We start from the raw sequence: 16,727 nt of genomic DNA, 5'->3' as shown, positions 1-16,727 counted from the left end.
CTTTTAAGGGTTATTAATAGAATTGGAAAGCCCCCCTCTTCGCCAGCTGCCCGGAGAAATGAGGGCAGCAGGAAGGCGCACATAGTGTTGCTGTAGATGGTGAAAGAGGTATTTCAGCCTGAGTAGACAACATGCAAGATCACAGCAAGTGAAAAAGTAGGGTTTTAAATGCAGCAAATGTTTATTTAATTCCTACTTGCCAATCCTGAGCTAGGGCCTGGGAATACAAGGTTAAGTAGGACAAGATTCTAGTCCTCTAGGCACCAACGGTCTTGGAAAAGGAGGCAAACAGGTAAACTGGCAATTTTAATATTATGTGGGATTTACAATTCTAGAGGTAGACATGGAGTGCAGTGCAAGGGAGAAAGGAACTAACATCTGCTTACTTTTCTGTGTGTCAGGTGCTCTATCAACTTGATTCCATTTAATTATTCCCTGCTTGTTATGAGAGGCAGGTATGGATATCCCCACTTAACAGAGGAGGAAAAAGGCTCAGGGAAATGAATGTACTTGCCCAAGGCTCTCTCCTAGTCTATATCAGAATCAAGAATCAAACAGGTTTGGTTTCAAAAATCTGATTTTTCTGCTGTGCCAAAATCAACTAGTTTCAGGGAGCCAAAAGGTTCACAAGAGAAGGTGACTTTTGAGCTGATTCTTAAAAGAATCCCAGAAATCAACCAGGCAAAGAGCATAGTAGGTAGTGTTAGTGGTAGTCAGGGGTAGTATTAAGGGCACAGAATCTGTTGAGCAAAAGTGAAAGTGTAGCGAGCAGGGTAATGGGGAGGATAAACAACTTGTTACTCAGGAACAAATAGCAAGAGAGGGATCAGATTTGTGAGTCATAGTAAAAAGCTTGAACTTTATCCAGTAGTCTTTGAGGGATCTCAATCAAGTAAATGACCTGATGGGATTTGCATTTTACTCTGGAAGATGGTTTAGGGAAGGGCAGGAAGTAAGGACACTTTTTGCAAGGGCCTCCTGCAGTTCAGAGGAGAGAGAATGTGGCTCTAAGCTAATGTAGTAGCAGTGGGGATGGAGAGAAGTAGATTAGTTCTAGATATATTTAGGATATATAATTGGCAGGACTTGTGGATTGATAAAGATATATTTAAGAGGTAAAGTCAATAGGACTTGTTGATTGGAGGTGGTGGTGGGGGAAGTGAAGGAAATGGGAGTCTGGGATGACACATAGGTTTCTGGCTTTCTTTGAGGAAGCATAGTCTCATTTACCAAGAAACAAAAGAGAACAGTTTGTGATGGGGAAGGAGGGAGATCAAGAGTTGGGTATCACACATCTTGCATTTGAGATATCAATCCCCATTAGATAGAAAATCTGATTTAGGGAGATGATGATGGCTATGGATGCCAGTGATTGATTTCTTCCAGGGGACAATGGGTAGGGTGACAAGAACAAAAGACTAAGGATGGAGCAGTGAAGTACACCAACATTCAATGAGGAACAGAGAAAGAGAAGGAGGAAGAGGGAATGACAGAGGAAGAGGGAATGGTCAGAGAAGTTAAGTACTGGAAGCTAAGGAAGGAGAGCGAGTGGGCAACTATGACAAAGAGCCCCTAAAGCAGAGATTGAGACATGTGTACTGGATGAAGCAGCAGGGAGGCCATTGTTTCTCAATGTTAGTTGAAAAAGTGATAAAATGAGAGCAGAGGTTTTGTTGCAATGAATTGAGGAGCAAACATCAGGTGAAATAATATATACAAACAGTGTAGACAACCCTTTGGAAAAGTCTGGTTGAAAGGAGAAAGAAGAAATGGGGAGAGGGGGTTGGGGAGGCTCCCAAACAGTACTGGTTATACTATCTGTAGAGGAACCTGAGGCAGGAGTAGGGAGACCTGAGTATGATGGAATAGAGTAGGTTTGGGAGTCAAGTCAAGCTCACAGCATTTCGGGGTTAGGGAGATAAGCTGTCTGCAGCAGTCAACACTTGAGGGTTCATCAGGGCTTCCAACAGTGCAGAACAAGGGACCGAGCCACCAGCGGTGGGGGAGGAGTCAGGCCCACTCTGTTAGCAGGAAAGGGTCAAGGGTTGATTAGTGTCTTCAGTAGGGCTGGAAAGTTGGGTGTTCCCCAGCCTGTCACAGGATCCCAGCCAGGGCCGGAGCAGAAACCCTGACCCTGCACCTCTTCATTCAGACAGGACTCATGGCAGCCACGGGTTACCTAGGGAGAAAATGGGCATCAGATTTGTGTCTGCTTGTCCCAGTACTAAGAGACTGCATTCCCTCACCCTGTATTCACATTCCAGGGTCCTCCCACACCATCAGAAGTGCCCTCAAGTTCATCTTAGCACTCCCCATACCCTAAGGAAAATGTCTGCACCCTCCCCTTCCACACTCACATCAAAGAGGCCTGCCCCACGCTGCTGGTAGAGTCTTGGGTTGAGAAAGCCAAGAGGAGGGTGACCACTGAGGATTCTGTGTTCATTTATCAGGGATAGGAGGCCCCCAAACACTGGAGTAGAGGCCTGCAAGGGTGAGCATGCAAGTAGAGGTTAGGGGTTCAGAGTGTTTGGACTTTGGGAGAGGGATATTTGAAAGTATCAGAAGCTTCTGAGGAGTCGGGGTTCTGGGTGCAAGGTCTTTTGGGTAGAAGGTAAGAGTAGTTGCTGAGTGGGGGTTTTGGAGTCAGGCTGATTCTCACCGAGGTACCAGACACCCATGGAATGGGCACGTTGTTCCTGACCACCCAGTAGCCATCAGAAAGTGCAGCCACATCTGGGTAGGCACGGCCACTGGCATTGAAGTAACTGGATGGTGGCAAGTTGGGGCTGGAGCTCAGGAAGTGGGCTACAGCGTCCTCCTGAAAGGCATTGTTGAGTGAGTCTTGTTTGCTGAACTGAGGATCCTCCACCCATCCGCCCACACAAACATACACGTACCTGGTATGAAGGCTGTGGGAACACATTGCTAAAGCCACCACCACTGATATAGTCAACAACTTCATTCGTGACTCGGAAAGGATTCTGGAAGGATGTGCCTCCCACCGTGGTAACATAAGGACTGAGGGCAGAAGACAGCACTCAGATTGTAGGGGTCCCAAGGGGACCTCCAAAATGTGTGAGAATGGGGGAGTATGGCCTATATCTTGCTGGAGGGTCTGGACTCTGTAGGGAAGCATGTACAGGGGGATAACTAAGAGGTTTTGGCCCTTAAGGCATGGCCTGAGGTGACTGTGCACACTTTTCCCTACAGAACACCCACCAAATCTTCCACTAAAATGCCTGGGGACTGAGGAAGAGGAACAGTGGGAGTTGTGTCCTACTCAGGAGACTTGGGGCCTGGGACCTACAGGAAGAAGAGGGGAGTGCAGTAACCAGAGCAGGTAAAGCCGAGGGCTGAGCCACAGGAGCACCTGATGGGGTCAGGCAAAGGTTCCAGGTCATGAGGTGACAGATGAAAGGTTGATAGTCACAGGTAAGTGGTGAGCCAGGGTGCTTACCTGGAGGCAGGGAAGCTCGGACGGAACTGATGTCTTCCAGAGACAGACCAACACCCAGCCCCACTGTCACCTGGGAGAGAGACTGAGTTTAGTGCTCAGATTAATTGGTCAGAGCTTGGTATGTGTGTTCAGATGTCAGAGAGGAAATTCAAGTTTTAATCATTACTGCAAGAGATCAAAGTTTAGAGCTCAGGGCGGTGGTCCCTGTTGAGCTCAGATTATGAGTCAGAGATCAGGTTCAGGGGTCAAATATCTCAGGTTGGGTGAGTGAGGCAGGGGGGTCTAAGCTTAGAATAGGAGGTCACCTGAGGCAAAGAGGAGGGTAAGACCCCGAGCAGCAGCCTTCATGAACTCAGTGTTGACCCGTTGGATGTAGGCACTGCTGAGGGAGTCCTCGTCATCCCCATAGCTCACGGTGTGCACATGTGGCAGGGCTGACTCATTACTGAGCAGTAGGAGCCACTGCAGGAAGGGCTCTTGTGACTCGTGCCGGCCTGAATTTGTTTTGAGGGGTGGGGCACAAGAGCAGTCATTGGGGGGCATTGTCAGGCTCTCCCTCTAGCTCATGGGATTCTCTACAGGGAGCAGGGATCAACACTCACCCCCACCCCTCTCCCCACCAACCAGTCCCCTTGGCAGTACCAGGGTTACTGTAGACCCAGGTGGAGATGTTGGCACCAGCACTCATCAGGTACTGTACATCTAGACTGGCCTCGATCCCAGCCAGGCCCCGGCCCTGTTGTCCGATGACGCGGGCTACTGATGCCTGGTGTGCAAAGTTCCCACCAAAGAGGCGCATGAACTCAGCCAGGTCTGAGTCACGGAAATACTGTTCCAGGAACTATGGAGGGAGTCAGAGCAGATATCATGGGTCAGAGGATGCAGCCCCAAGGTTCTGGGCAGGGGGTACTGTCCCAGATCACAGGATAGGGGATGAAAACCCAGGGATTAGAGTCAGAGAGCAAGCCCCAGTATGGTCGGGCACTTTGAGGAGGCTGTGAAGACCCTGGGCTATCTGTATGGCTCACCTGGGCACAGGCTTGGCTGTTGTTGGTTGTGCCAGAGCCCACGTCTTGTGCTGTCAAGTTGTATCGCTCACGGATGACAGATGGGGTCACCCCCAGGTGCAGGCCAACAGTCCCTGCCACCTGTGGCTCAGGGCGTTGCCTCAGGGATGATGTGGGGGGAAAGCGGTGCAGCCCCCCCACTGTGGGGAAGGGTCAGACTTGAGGAGGAGATCTTTTAGACTCCAACCCCCACTTTACTGCTGACCCCACGCCAAAACCCCCCAAGGCATCTAAACTTCTCCAGCCCCTGGCTGTGCTTGCTCCAACCCCCACCAATCCCACTGGGTATTACCAAAGTCCACATGGGAGGCCAAAGCCTTGGGGAGCTGGTAGGGACGTGGGGACCTTACGACATGGGTCTCTGTAGGTCCTCCCACATAGCGATGAAACTCAGCCCCAGAGAGCAGCAGCTCTGCCTGTCTGGAGATCAGAGATCAGAGAACAGAGGTCAGAAAGCATGGAACAGAGTAACCGAGGCTGCCTGAGCATCACTGGACAGTTAATCTTTGTCTCCCCATGCACTAGCTCTCACCCACAAGCCCCCAGCAAGCTCTCAACTGCCTCCCATTGGGGCAACTAGTCTTCCTAATGGGATTATTGGTACCCTCCACAGGGAAAACATTCTCTCTCACCGGACACTCAGCCAGCAAGTCAGAAAGTCCTGTGTAGTCACTGAGTGGCAGTTCCGGGCTCCAGCTGCCAAGAGCCATTTTTGGACCGTGCTGAGGGTTAGTGGTAATGGCCGGATCAGTTCAGCCACATCCTCTAGGGTCAGGTATTTTCCTGCAGGGATTCGATAGAGGTGCTTGCCTTCATTTGTTGCTTTTCCAAGTTGCCCTTTTTTGACTTCAACCAGAAGACACTGGGACTTCCCAGGGAACCTGGAGCAGTGTCTTGAGGGATGAATGGGAAGTTTCTGGCAAAAAGGCAGGCTGTGTAAGTGCAGGCTGTATCTGGGGGAAGAAATAGCTGGAGAGACTTGGAATGCCATGGCCAGGAGTATGGATTTATTGTAAATGTCAGTAGGTTGCAAATGCTGCACCATGGCATGCATCGCCACAATCATGAAAAACAAATGACGTTAATAAATTAAAAATTCCCATTTTAAGTTTATCTCCAATAGAAGTTTTCAAAACTTTCAGAGCCAATTATAAGATATCTAATGTAGCTCAAATCTTCATACTTGTTGATTTTAAGCTTAACATGATAGTGAGTCACTGTTTTCCTGCATGGAGTCATGCACACGCCTCCTGGGTGAATCTGAGACTGCCCCCTCACACACACACCACTCTTCCCCCCACCATAAAGGACTTTTTTTTGGACATTTTTATGGACATAAAGGAGCTGGGGAAGGACTCAATGCAGCTTGACCGTTGGAGCAAAACATTGACTGTTTGGGAGCAGAGTGAGGAATAGAGTGGGGAGTGGAGTGGAGGGAAGTCTGCAGACCTGCAGGCAACACAACTGAGTTGGTGGCAACAAGGGATGGTGAGAAGCAGACTCCTCCAAAGGCTATTTTGGAGTTGGAACTGGTAGCCTTAGTGTCTGAATGGAGGAGGAAATGGGAGTAGATTTGAGGGTTGGGGAGCGGTTTGAGCCCCTATATGTACTAGGTGCTACTTCCCCTTTGTCTGGTAGCTGGTAAGCAATATAGTCAGAATCTGAATCCAGATCTGATCACAAAGCCTGTGCTCTTAACTGCTTCTAGTTTTAGGTTTTTAGCCTGATGAACACAGGTGGAAAGTTTTGAGGGAAAGAATGTGAGTTAGTTTCAGACAGATTAGTTCCAGTTCACTTTTTTATTCAGAAACTGTTCAATGAGAGCCACTGCTGTTCATCTGCTCTATATCACCCCTCGACAGGCACTGACAGCATGACTCTGATGTGATCTGCACCATCCCATGCTCAGCCCAGCCCTGTGTCCCCCTCCACTGCATCCCACATCCCACCCCCAGTCCCGACATGCACCGTATCGAGGAGAGCTGGGATCCGACACAGCCTGCACCAGCTTGGACAGTCTCTCCAGGTTCTGCTGTCTCAGGGCAAAGGTGAGACTCAGCTCTTCCTCAGGGTCCACACGGCCCAGGGACACCCAGCCTGGGGGCAGCCTGCAGAGTCAGGGTCAGGAATATGGTCTTCATTAGGGTGGGGATGGGAAATAATAGTCATGGAAGGTTCCAGATTAGGGGCTGAGTCCTTGGGTAGGATCCCAGAAGCAGATATGGCTCACAGAGGTGAGTGATTGGGGACTGGGCCTGGGAACCTGGGGATGAGACTATGGAGTGGCTACCAGGAGTGGGTACCAGGAGGTGGTAAGGGGGTGAGGGAGGCTAGGACCAGGACAGTGGGTGCAGGACAGGGCATAGGGAAGGGGGCAGTCAGTGCTAAATCAACTTACGTCCGCAGCTGGTCAGGCTCTGGGCTGTAACTGCATTTGCCAGTGACAAAGAGGGCAAGAAGCCCGAGGAGGCTGCAGGGGCGGCAGGTGGAGTTTCAGCGGCAGCCAGACTGTCACTGCATTCCCGCCCTCCAACAACTCCCTCCAATGTGATCCCCTTCTCCCGGGGGCCCCCTAATCTCTCACCAGGCTCGGAGTCCCATTCCACCTTTCTGCAGATCTGCTGTCATGTGACGGATCACATGAGCCCTACATTCCAGCACCATCACCACCCCTCTAGAAACTAGTGACGTTGCTGGCTCCTCCCTTCACTGGGGCGGTCCTGAATTCTGGGGAACGGGTGGGGCTGCCACTCGATTCTCATTCTCTCTCTGTGGCCCATCAAGCTCTGGGTAAGCCCAGGGCTCCTCCCTGCTGCCAGAGTCCAAGCAGGACGCACCACAGGGTGTATGGGAGGTGTTTAAGAACGAGGCTCTGGACCTTGAGGGTATTATGTTCAGTGAAATAAGCCAGATAGAGAAAGACAATCTCTGTATGACTCCACTCATATGTGGAAGATAAACACGTGGACAAAGAGATCAGATTAGTGGTTACCAGGGGAAAGGGGGGTCGGGGGTGGGCACAAAGGGTGAAGTGGTGAACCTACAACATGACTGACAAATAATAATGTACAACTGAAATTTCACAAGGTTGTAAACTATCATGACCTCAATAAAAAATAAAATAGAAAAAAGAAGGGAGGGAGGGAGGAAGGGAGGAAGGAAGGGAGGGAGGAAGGAAGAAAGGAGCTCTGAAGGCCATAGACCCATAGACCCTGGTTCTTCCTAGCTGTATGATATCTTGAAAGTCCCCTAACCGCGGGGAGCCTAGATTTCTTCCTTTAGAATATGGAGACGATTATATTAAAAGTGCTCTGCCTCAGGGTTGCAGTGAGAATTTACAGAGATAAAGCAGGCAAATCACTCAGCAGAGAGCCTGACATGGCAAAGGCTCAATGAATGGGAGCTATTATTACATGTGGATATATAGTAGCCCTGGGAAAAACACACCCTTGGCTGCTCTCGTATCCATCCCTTCCTCCTTGAAGACCCTCAGGCCTGGAGCCGGTCATCCCTAAGATCTCTCCCCATCCAGCCAATCCCTCTGTAGGTCACTGCCACAAGCAAGCCCCTGCTGTCTGCCTTTTCCCTGCCCTCCTGCCCATGCTAGAGGGAAAGGTGGACTGTAGAGAGATGGGACAGTCAGCCTCAGGCTAGGCCTGTGCTCCCAGTGCCATCCCCACCCCAGATGCCCCTATGTCCACCACCTTTCTGTGCCTCCTGAGGTGTCCACATGTGCCAGGTGCCTTCCAATCATCCCCCAACCCCATCCCCACAGAACAGACCCAGACGCTGGATACAAACTGCAGTTTATTAAGGCTCCAGAGTGAGAATTGGCACTTGGTTCTGGGTAGGGGCAGGGGTGCCAGTGAAACCCAAAGGAGCTGGGCCCAAACAGGTTGGAGAGACCTCCCCCCATCCCCCTACCCCCTAATAAATAAAGTCTCAGCTCCATCTCAAGGTGCTGGCGCAGGGCAGGAAGCCCTCACTGAGGAGAGCCCAGGGCTGCTGCCTCCTTCATATTTCTCCCCACATTGGACCTGGCCACAGGTCAGTGCCCAACAGGGCTTCTGTGATGCTGGTGCTCTGATGGGGCCGGGGTAAGACGTGGGACCTGCCCCCACTGGAGGAATTTGGGATGGGGAGCTGGCCTCCCCCATGGCCAGTCATGGTCCGAGGCTGCCCAGGGCAGGCTCAGATGGGGCCTGCATTGGGGACACTGTGCGCATCCCAGGTCGGGGCCCAGCCTGGGCCACAGCTAGATGTGCAGCTCCGTGTCATCAGGTGGCTCCAGGCCAGACTCTGCGCTGAGTGCTGAGGCTGAGGGGCCCTGGGCCACCCCAAATGGCGAGACAACGGGTGAGCGAGCAGCCAGAGGAGACAGTGAAGGTGAGAAGCTGGGGGACATGGCAGCTGAAGACAGAGAGCCTTCATGGCTGATGGGGGAGCGGTGAGAGGCTGGTGGGAAGATGGCCCGAGTTGCAGCTGTGCTGGCTGGCTTGGGGGGCACAGACTTGGCTCCTGGGTGGGCCACAGCTGTGATGAGGGGTGGTGGGTCAATACGGGGAGCTGGGGGACATGGCCGAGCTTCATCCTTGAGCCGGGCGATTTCTGTGAAGACGCTGGCCAGTGGCTGGAACTGAGGGCACCAGCTCAGCAGATAGTCCCAGTTATAGCTGCCACGGAGCTCCTCCTCACCAGCCACAATGGCTGTCAGCGCACCTGCCACACATGGCTTGCCATCTGCTGGGAAGCCATAGTCCCCAGTGGGTGCAGGGCTCAGCCCACAGCCCCCGAGGAAGGTTGTGGCAGTGGCTGGAGGGCCCTCTTCTCGGTACAGAGTGGCTCCTGCACCTGGCAGCAACAGCCCTGCCTTGCGGCCCTTATACCAGGTGTCAGGGGCAGGTGGCTCACAGGACGTGTCACTCAGTCCATCTGCATCCTGCTGGATGCCTGAGTCAGGGCCACGGGCAGCCAGGGAGGAAGCCACACTGGCCACACGGGGGAACTCGTTGATCATGCGGATCTCATCATCCTCTGCAGCCTCTGCTGAGCCTCGGCCACTTGAGTGTGAAGGGTCCAGGGAGCCACCACGGGGGTAGGGTCCTCCAGCTCCTGGCCCACCATAGCTGGGGAGAGTCTGGTGATAGAGGTGCTCTGAGGGCGGTGGGCTAGGTGGCTCTCGGCCCAGCTTCTGCAGGGAGCCACTGGCCAGGGGTGCTGCCTGTGACATTGGGCCAGGAGCAGCCTCAGCCTTGCGGCTACGGGCCCGCACCAGCCCTAGGACCAGGGCTGCCAGTGCAAGCACCACCACAACTCCCAGGGAGGCCGCCACAGCCCCCACCAATAGCAGGTTGAGGTCAGGTGCCAGGCCCAGTGCAGTGTGGGTGATATCTACAGTCACGGGCACTGTGGCACTCCGGGAACCAGGGAGAGGCCCCCGTGCCACCACCTCCAGCCTCAGCTCCCGTGGTGCCTCCCGCCGGGTCCGGCCTCCACCCCCAGAAGTGCCTGTTCCACTGCCTGGTGCTCTGCTGTCCACTCGCAGATACAGGGCTCCTGTAGTCTGGTTGATGCCAAAATAGGGGGAAGAAGTGGCAAGAGAATAGAGCACCAGGCCATCTGCACCTCCATCCTCGTCTGTGGCCTGCACATGACCCAGGCTGTGGCCTCGCCGGGCACCTTCTGGCACTTGGAAGTGGAAAGCTGGAGCCAGGAATACTGGGTCATACTCATCCTCACCAGTCACCAGCACTGACACAGTGACTGAGGCTGAGAGATTCCCAGCATCGGCGGCACCCACCAGCAGCTGGAAGCTTCCTGTGTGCTCATAGTCAAAGGCCACTCGTGCCCGCAACTCCCCCGTTGAGCTGTTCAGTGCAAATGCCTCACGGCCCTCAGGCCCTGGCCCGGCCTCCAACAGGCTGTAGCGCAGCCTCCCAAAAGCCCCAGCATCCCCATCAATTGCATGCAGAGTGGTCACAAGAGTGCCTGGAGGTTGATTCTCTGCCAGGCTAGTGCTGAGCAAGCTCAGCGGGAAGGCTGGGCTGTGGTCATTCACATCCTGGACCTCGATGGTCACTGGTGCCAGAGCAAAGTGTGCCCCGGCAGGGTCGGCAGCCTGTACTACAAGCTGATGTTGAGCCTGGGTCTCACAGTCCAAGGGGCGAGTCAATCTCAAGGCACCTGAGCTCTCATCCAGCTCAAAGAGCCCCAAAGGGTCACCTGAACTGAGAGTGAAACGCACGAGGCCATGAGGGCCTGGATCAGCGTCGGAGGCCTCCACGTGCAGGAGCTCGGCTCCAACAGGCGTGTCCTCTGGTACTGCCATGCGGTAGGATGCTCGGGTGAAGACAGGTGGGTTGTCGTTGACATCCAGCACAGTGACAGTGACTGGCACAGCTGAGCTGCGAGGTGGCTGCCCCCGGTCAGCTGCAGCTACAGTTAGATTGTACTGGGTTAGGCTTTCAAAGTCTAGAGGCTCAAGCAACACCAGGCAGCCCAGTGCCCGGGGGCCTAGTCCACCACCCTCCCCAGTCTCAGCCAGCCGGGGTTCCAGCTGGAAGACTCGGCCTCGGTTGCCACTGACGATGCTGTAGTCCACGGTGGCATGGGTGCGGCTTCCATCAGCATCTGTGGCCTCTAGGGTGAGCAGGGTGGAACCAGGGGGCAGATCCTCAGCCACAGCCACACGGTAGTGTGGCAATGTGAAGCTCGGGGCATGGTCGTTCTGGTCTTGCAGCTGCACATGCACTGTGGCTCGTGCTGCCCGGCCTGGCATCCCATGATCTCGTGCCTCCAGCACCACATCCACCACTCCTGGCCCCTCACGGCCCAAGGCCACTGTTCCCAACGTCGTGAACAAGGTCCCTGAGATGAGAAGGGAATGGAGAGAAACATGCATTCAGCAGAGGCTGTGGGTGAGCAGACGGGTGACGCTTCAGGGCCTAGGAAGTGGCCTCAGACATCAGACTCCAGGGAATGGCCTGTGTGCTGGGAGATTATGGAATGGCCTCCAGGATTCAAGGAACAGCTTCTAGACATGCAGCCACAGCTTAAAATAGAGACAAAGGGGGAAAAATGTCCTCCCTGGGTCAGAGATCCAGGAGTTAAGAGTTCAGGCAATAAATTCCAGGAATGAGGTCAGAATATGGCCCAACACAGTCAAATAGAGGGGGTCAGATCCCAGGAAGGACGCACCGTTGTTGGGGTCGACACTGAAGCCCTCAGCACTGGAAGCCAGGTGATAGGAGATGTGACCATTGGCACCTGAGTCCCGGTCAGTGGCAGAGACGGAGAGAATGGCACTGCCTGGGGGTGTGTGCTCAAGCAGCATTACCTGAGGTATGAAGACAAGTGTTTATGGCCAAGCTTCCTAGCTGCCCTGCTGCCCACTCAGCCTATGTTCTGCGGCTTGGTCCTATGAGCCCTGCTTGGCATCCATTCCAGTTTGAAGCCCATACTCTCTAGTATTCAAATTACTCACCTTCTCTCAGTTTTATGCACAGGATGCAGAATCTGGACACAGTTCCCAGGACTTGGAAGGCTGCTTTAACATGGGACCCTCCCATCTCCAGAGCTCCATCCCCAGGTCAGTTCCAATGCCCAGGCCACCCCAGACACTTCTAGCCTTCTCAGTTCTCTCCAAAGTGAACAACCCTGGGCCCAGGTTTGGGGACATCTGTGGGCATCAGCACCTGGTAGAGGCTCTGCGAGAAGGCAGGCGCATTGTCATTGACATCCTCCACCAGTACTGTGAGGTTGGCACGGCCCTCATGAGGCCCATCATGTGCCAGCAGCTGCAGGTGGTAGCGGTCACGCTGTTCGAAGTCCAGTGGGCCTGTGAGGGAAAGGCGGCCTCCATAGCGGCCTATGCTGAAGGGATCCTGGGGCCCAGAGGGGCTCAGCACATACCACAGCACTGGTCCAGAGTCCACGTCATTCCCTGTGACCTGTGCGATCTCTGAGCCCAATAGTGCATCTGCAATACATGAGGCAAGTGTGTTTGGCATGGTGCCAGGCACTCTTGGAGCCCCAGGATGTGGAACAGTGCCACCCTACCACCTTTTGAACCTCTCAGTTTACCCAGCCCTCACCTTCCGATACTCGGAGCTCCCAGGGTTGGGGGATGGTGGGGCGATTGTCATTGGTGTCGATGACCATCACTGTCAGGGTAGCTGAGCCCACCAGGGCTGGGCTTCCTCTGTCTGTGGCCATCAGCACCAGCCTGGACACAATCAGGGGTGGGGCCTGGGGATAAGGGAGAACCCTGGGCAGGGCTAGGAAGCCTCAGGACAAGTTGGGAGTTGGAAGGCTCAAGGATGTGGCTTAGGAATTGAGGGGGATTCAAGGCAGGGCTTGAAACTGGACAGACCCAGTATGAGGTATCAGGGTCTACAGAACCAGGCCTCACCGTGTTTCGGCCCAGATCTCACGGTCCAGGATGGCTGTGGTAGTGATAGTGCCCGTGGCTGGGTCTACATGGAACAATCCCCGTGCTGGCTGGGATGCGGCCAGACTGTAGGAGATCTGTCCACTGGGGCCTTGATCCAGGTCATCTGCCTCCACCTGGTAGGAGTAGGAGGCTGCTGGCACTGGCCTGGGCAAGTTCAACCAGCCCTGCCCCTCATCTTCCCTTCATATCCCATACCTGCAGCAGGGGCCCTTCCAAAGGCCTGGACTCAGGCAGGAAGGCCACGTAGTGGGGCCGCAGGAAGCGGGGAGCATTGTCATTGGCGTCTTGCAGGGTTAGGGTCAGTACAGAGAAGGCAAAGGCTCCTCCGCTCTCCGCCTGCAGCACCAGTCGCAGCCGTGGGCTTGCCTCAAAGTCCAGTCCCTCTGCTGAGCGAACTGTGATGGCTCCTGGGGGTAGGCAGAATGCATCATTGACAGCCCCCTTGCTTGCCCTGGAGCCTCCCTCTCTTAGGCCCATTACTTAAGGGCAGCCCCTCCCCGACCTGAGCCTCCCCAGGCCCAAAGAGGAGCTCCCCCAGGAGCCTGTCCTCTCCCCGAGCCCCTTGCTCCTGCCTTTCACCTGTACTAGGCTGGATGGAGAATGTCCCTTTCTCATTCCCACTGAGAATGCTGTAGGTGATTGGTCCACTGGAGCCCCCCGCATGGACAGCCTTGGGGGAGACAATGGGAGTCCCTGCAGAAAAGATGGTAATGGTTGGACTGTGAGCACTAGACTGAAGGAGTTTGGGAGACATTTTTAGCAAGTAACCCCAGCCCATCGAGGGATACAAATCTGGGAGACAGGGTTGGGGACCCACCTGGGGGTGCATTCTCACGGAGCACGGCTTCACTACTAGCCCGGGGAAAGCGAGGTCCACGCTCAGACTCCCCCTGCAACCCAACAATGACCACACCAGTGGCGGAGCGAGCTGGACGGCCAAGGTCGGTGGCCACAATGAAGAGGACACGATCACGGGGGCCCAGGGCTACAGGGGAGCGGGCCACACGGATTTCACCCGTGTAAGAGTCCACAGTTGTGCCAGGAGGTGGTGTGCCCGCCAGCCGGTATAGGATGGAGGCATTGGCACCAGCATCTCGGTCTTCAGCTCGAAGAGTGGCCAGAGGCAGGGTGGGGGTGCTGAGGCTGGGGCCTGGGCGGGGCAGGCGCAGCCTCAGGGGACTAGTGGGGAAGGTGGGTGCATGGTCATTGACATCACGCACCGTGATGGTGACAGGCACTGTGGTGCTCAGGGGCCCAGCAGCTGCACCATCCACTGCGCTCACGGAAAAGGCATAGCTGGCACACTGCTCTCTATCTAGAGCTGCGGCTGTGCGCAATTCCCCAGAGCTGGGCTCCAGCAGGAAGGCTCCTGCTGCACCTGCACCCAGGTAGTAGGTTACATGGCCATTGGCCCCAGCATCAGGGTCATGAGCCTGTAGCTGCAGCAGCAGGGTTCCTGCAGGTGCATCCTCAGGCACCTCCACAGAGTAGGCAGGCACCGGGAAGGCTGGGGCATGGTCATTGGCATCCAGTACTGTCACTGTCACAAGCAGAGTGGCACTGAGAGCTGGCTGGCCTCCATCACGGGCCTCTATCTTCATCTGGAATGCTGGCTCCACCTCCCGGTCTAGTGGCCTCATGGTGCCAAACTCCCCAGAGGCTAGGTCTAGGACAAAGGCTCCTGATGGGTCCCCATCTGCAAAGAAGGGCATGCACACATATAACATACATGTGTCAGTCCATGGGAGTGAGAGTAATTTACAGGCAACAGCAAAGAATATGAGAGAGAGAGAAAGACAGAAACTTGGAAAAAGGCAGAGAAACAAAGAGAAACACAGAAGATAAAAGAAAGATAGTATAAAGCAGCTGTTCTCAGAGTATGGACTGGGAACTCCTGGGAATCCCCTGAGACCCTTTCAGGGAGTACATAAGATCAAAACTGTTTTCATAGCAATACCAGGATATTATATGCCTTTTTCATTCTCATTATCTGACAAATATACAGTGGAGTCCAGATGCTACATGACATGTGATGACATTATCACTTGGATGGTTAATGGAATACATGCTTATGTATTCTTGTGTTTTCTAGAATATTCTAGGTAGAAAGTTTAGAGCATAAATATGTGTGTTTTCAGAGATTCATTCAGTTTTTTCTGCTTACCTTCAGTTACACCTGCTAGAATCTTTACAACTTCATTACTGTCCAACAAATTGTTATTTGGAATCCTAATATTTCCTTGTGCCTATGCAGAAATATGGCAAGCAGTATGCTTCACTGGCTTGTTTTGCAATGATATTTTAAATTTTTCTTAGCTTTAATATCTAATACAGTAAATACTGATATAATGTACTTACTATATATGTTTATAATAATATAATATCACATTATTATATCAATAAACAATATCATATAAACAAAAACTCTTTAGGGTTCTCAAAAATTAAGAAAGTTAAGAGTTCTTGAGACCAATAAATTTGAGAACAACTGCTCTATAGGGAGAGACAAGAAAGAAAAAAAAAGAAACAGAAGATAAAAACAGAAATAGAGGGAGATAAAGGGCTGGAGAGGCATAGAAATATGCATGAAAGAAAAAGTGGAGGACAGAAAGAGAAGGAAAAGGAGACCCAGACACACTACCTGAGTCTGACATAGGCCAACGAGGACTAAGGTTGGGCAAGTGGGTGCTGAGTTAGTGGGTGTGGGACGGTTCTCACCCAGGATGCGGTACTGTAGCTGCCCATTGGCTCCCACATCTGGGTCAGAGGCCCGCAGTGTGGTAAGAATCTGGGGGTCCTGGCCCTCGGGCACCTCCAGGGAGAGGTGGGCACTCCCAAAGGTTGGGGCATGGTCATTCTCATCTTCCACAGCCACTCGCACCGTGACATGGGTTAACAGTGGAGGTGAACCCCCATCCCGGGCATAAACTGTAGGGAAGCAAAATCAATGAGATCTCGTCTGTTCCCATCCCATGGAGAAACCCACATCACATAGAGTTCACACAAGTTCACCAGGCACACATAAACCAGAAAACATCCATCTCTCCACACCCCATGAGTACACAGGTGCCTACATATGTACATGCACAGATAAATATACATGTGTCAGAAGATGTCTTTTTCTTCCCACCTCCTACGCTTGATGCATGCAAGATGTATCCTGGATTAGTGGTGGTATGACACAAAAGGCACTAAATGAGGTATCCAAAGATCTGGATACCACTCTGCCACCTCCAAGCTGTGTTAGCTTGAGCAAGTCACTTAACCTCTCTGATGCTCAATATCTGTGAAATGGCTGCAGTATAATCTGAGGGAATCCTAGAGGGCAGAGCTGTGACATTATGCATTTGAGAGTTTATGCGATCACAGTGGTAACAGCCTAGAAGTCAATTCACTTTGCACTCTGTCGAACTCTTCACTCTCCAAAAAGATCCAAAAATATAACAGAAGGTGCTGTGATAGGTGGAAGCTTCTAGAAGGTACTTTGAGGGTCCTACTCATGTTACATTGGTGTTTACAACAACTAGTCTTTTGGGGTCCTGTCAACGTGTACCTGTCAGGTTGATCTCCTCCTCCTCCTCCCTATCCAGGGCTTGAAGAGTTGTGAGAACTCCAGTGTCTGGGTCCAGGGAGAATCTTTCACCAGAGATGCCTCCATAAGTCACTTGTCCATTGGCCCCTGAGGAGGGCAGCATGAAGGGAGATCAGAGAGTAAATATATCCTTTCTTGCCCCAGTCCATCTCTCTCTCA

General features: G+C 53.1%; 2 protein-coding genes across 2 annotated transcripts in view; both read right to left on the bottom strand.

Annotated features, from left to right (window-relative positions):
- Positions 1–157: 157 nt before the first annotated feature.
- On the bottom strand, positions 158–7,185 carry TPP1 (tripeptidyl peptidase 1). The gene is made up of 13 exons (XM_046685812.1): positions 7,109–7,185; positions 6,923–6,994; positions 6,493–6,632; positions 5,157–5,307; positions 4,817–4,944; positions 4,486–4,664; positions 4,100–4,298; positions 3,763–3,951; positions 3,458–3,527; positions 2,898–3,018; positions 2,660–2,818; positions 2,358–2,483; positions 158–2,179 (listed from the first exon to the last, which is right to left on the bottom strand). The coding sequence occupies exons 1-13, from the start codon at positions 7,150–7,152 to the stop codon at positions 2,039–2,041; spliced, it is 1,719 nt and encodes a 572-aa protein (XP_046541768.1). The 5' UTR covers positions 7,153–7,185; the 3' UTR covers positions 158–2,038.
- A 1,133-nt stretch (positions 7,186–8,318) lies between these two features.
- The window catches only part of DCHS1 (dachsous cadherin-related 1), a 35,716-nt gene continuing 27,307 nt past the window's right edge, over positions 8,319–16,727 (bottom strand). Inside the window, exons 12-21 of the mRNA XM_046685222.1 lie at positions 16,530–16,655; positions 15,695–15,904; positions 13,794–14,672; positions 13,556–13,669; positions 13,172–13,383; positions 12,935–13,089; positions 12,618–12,748; positions 12,219–12,502; positions 11,722–11,860; positions 8,319–11,391 (exon numbers count right to left, since the gene is read on the bottom strand). Coding sequence (XP_046541178.1) covers positions 8,780–11,391; positions 11,722–11,860; positions 12,219–12,502; positions 12,618–12,748; positions 12,935–13,089; positions 13,172–13,383; positions 13,556–13,669; positions 13,794–14,672; positions 15,695–15,904; positions 16,530–16,655 — 4,862 coding nt within the window. The 3' untranslated portion in view covers positions 8,319–8,779. The remainder of the gene's footprint in view (positions 11,392–11,721; positions 11,861–12,218; positions 12,503–12,617; positions 12,749–12,934; positions 13,090–13,171; positions 13,384–13,555; positions 13,670–13,793; positions 14,673–15,694; positions 15,905–16,529; positions 16,656–16,727) is intronic.

This window comes from Equus quagga, chromosome 14 (genome assembly GCF_021613505.1).
Source record: "Equus quagga isolate Etosha38 chromosome 14, UCLA_HA_Equagga_1.0, whole genome shotgun sequence".
Classification (NCBI taxonomy): Eukaryota; Metazoa; Chordata; class Mammalia; order Perissodactyla; family Equidae; genus Equus; species Equus quagga.
This window is presented reverse-complemented; position numbering and strand designations above follow the sequence as displayed.

Excerpts from the sequence above, each read along its gene's own strand:
- TPP1 (XM_046685812.1), bottom strand. The coding sequence starts at position 7,152 with ATGACAGCAGATCTGCAGAAAGGTGGAATGGGACTCCGAGCCTG. Across the intron at positions 6,995-7,108 it reads GGAATGGGACTCCGAGCCTG|CCTCCTCGGGCTTCTTGCCC; the intron begins GTGAGAGATTAG and ends CCGCCCCTGCAG. Across the intron at positions 6,633-6,922 it reads GAGCCTGACCAGCTGCGGAC|GCTGCCCCCAGGCTGGGTGT; the intron begins GTAAGTTGATTT and ends CTGACTCTGCAG.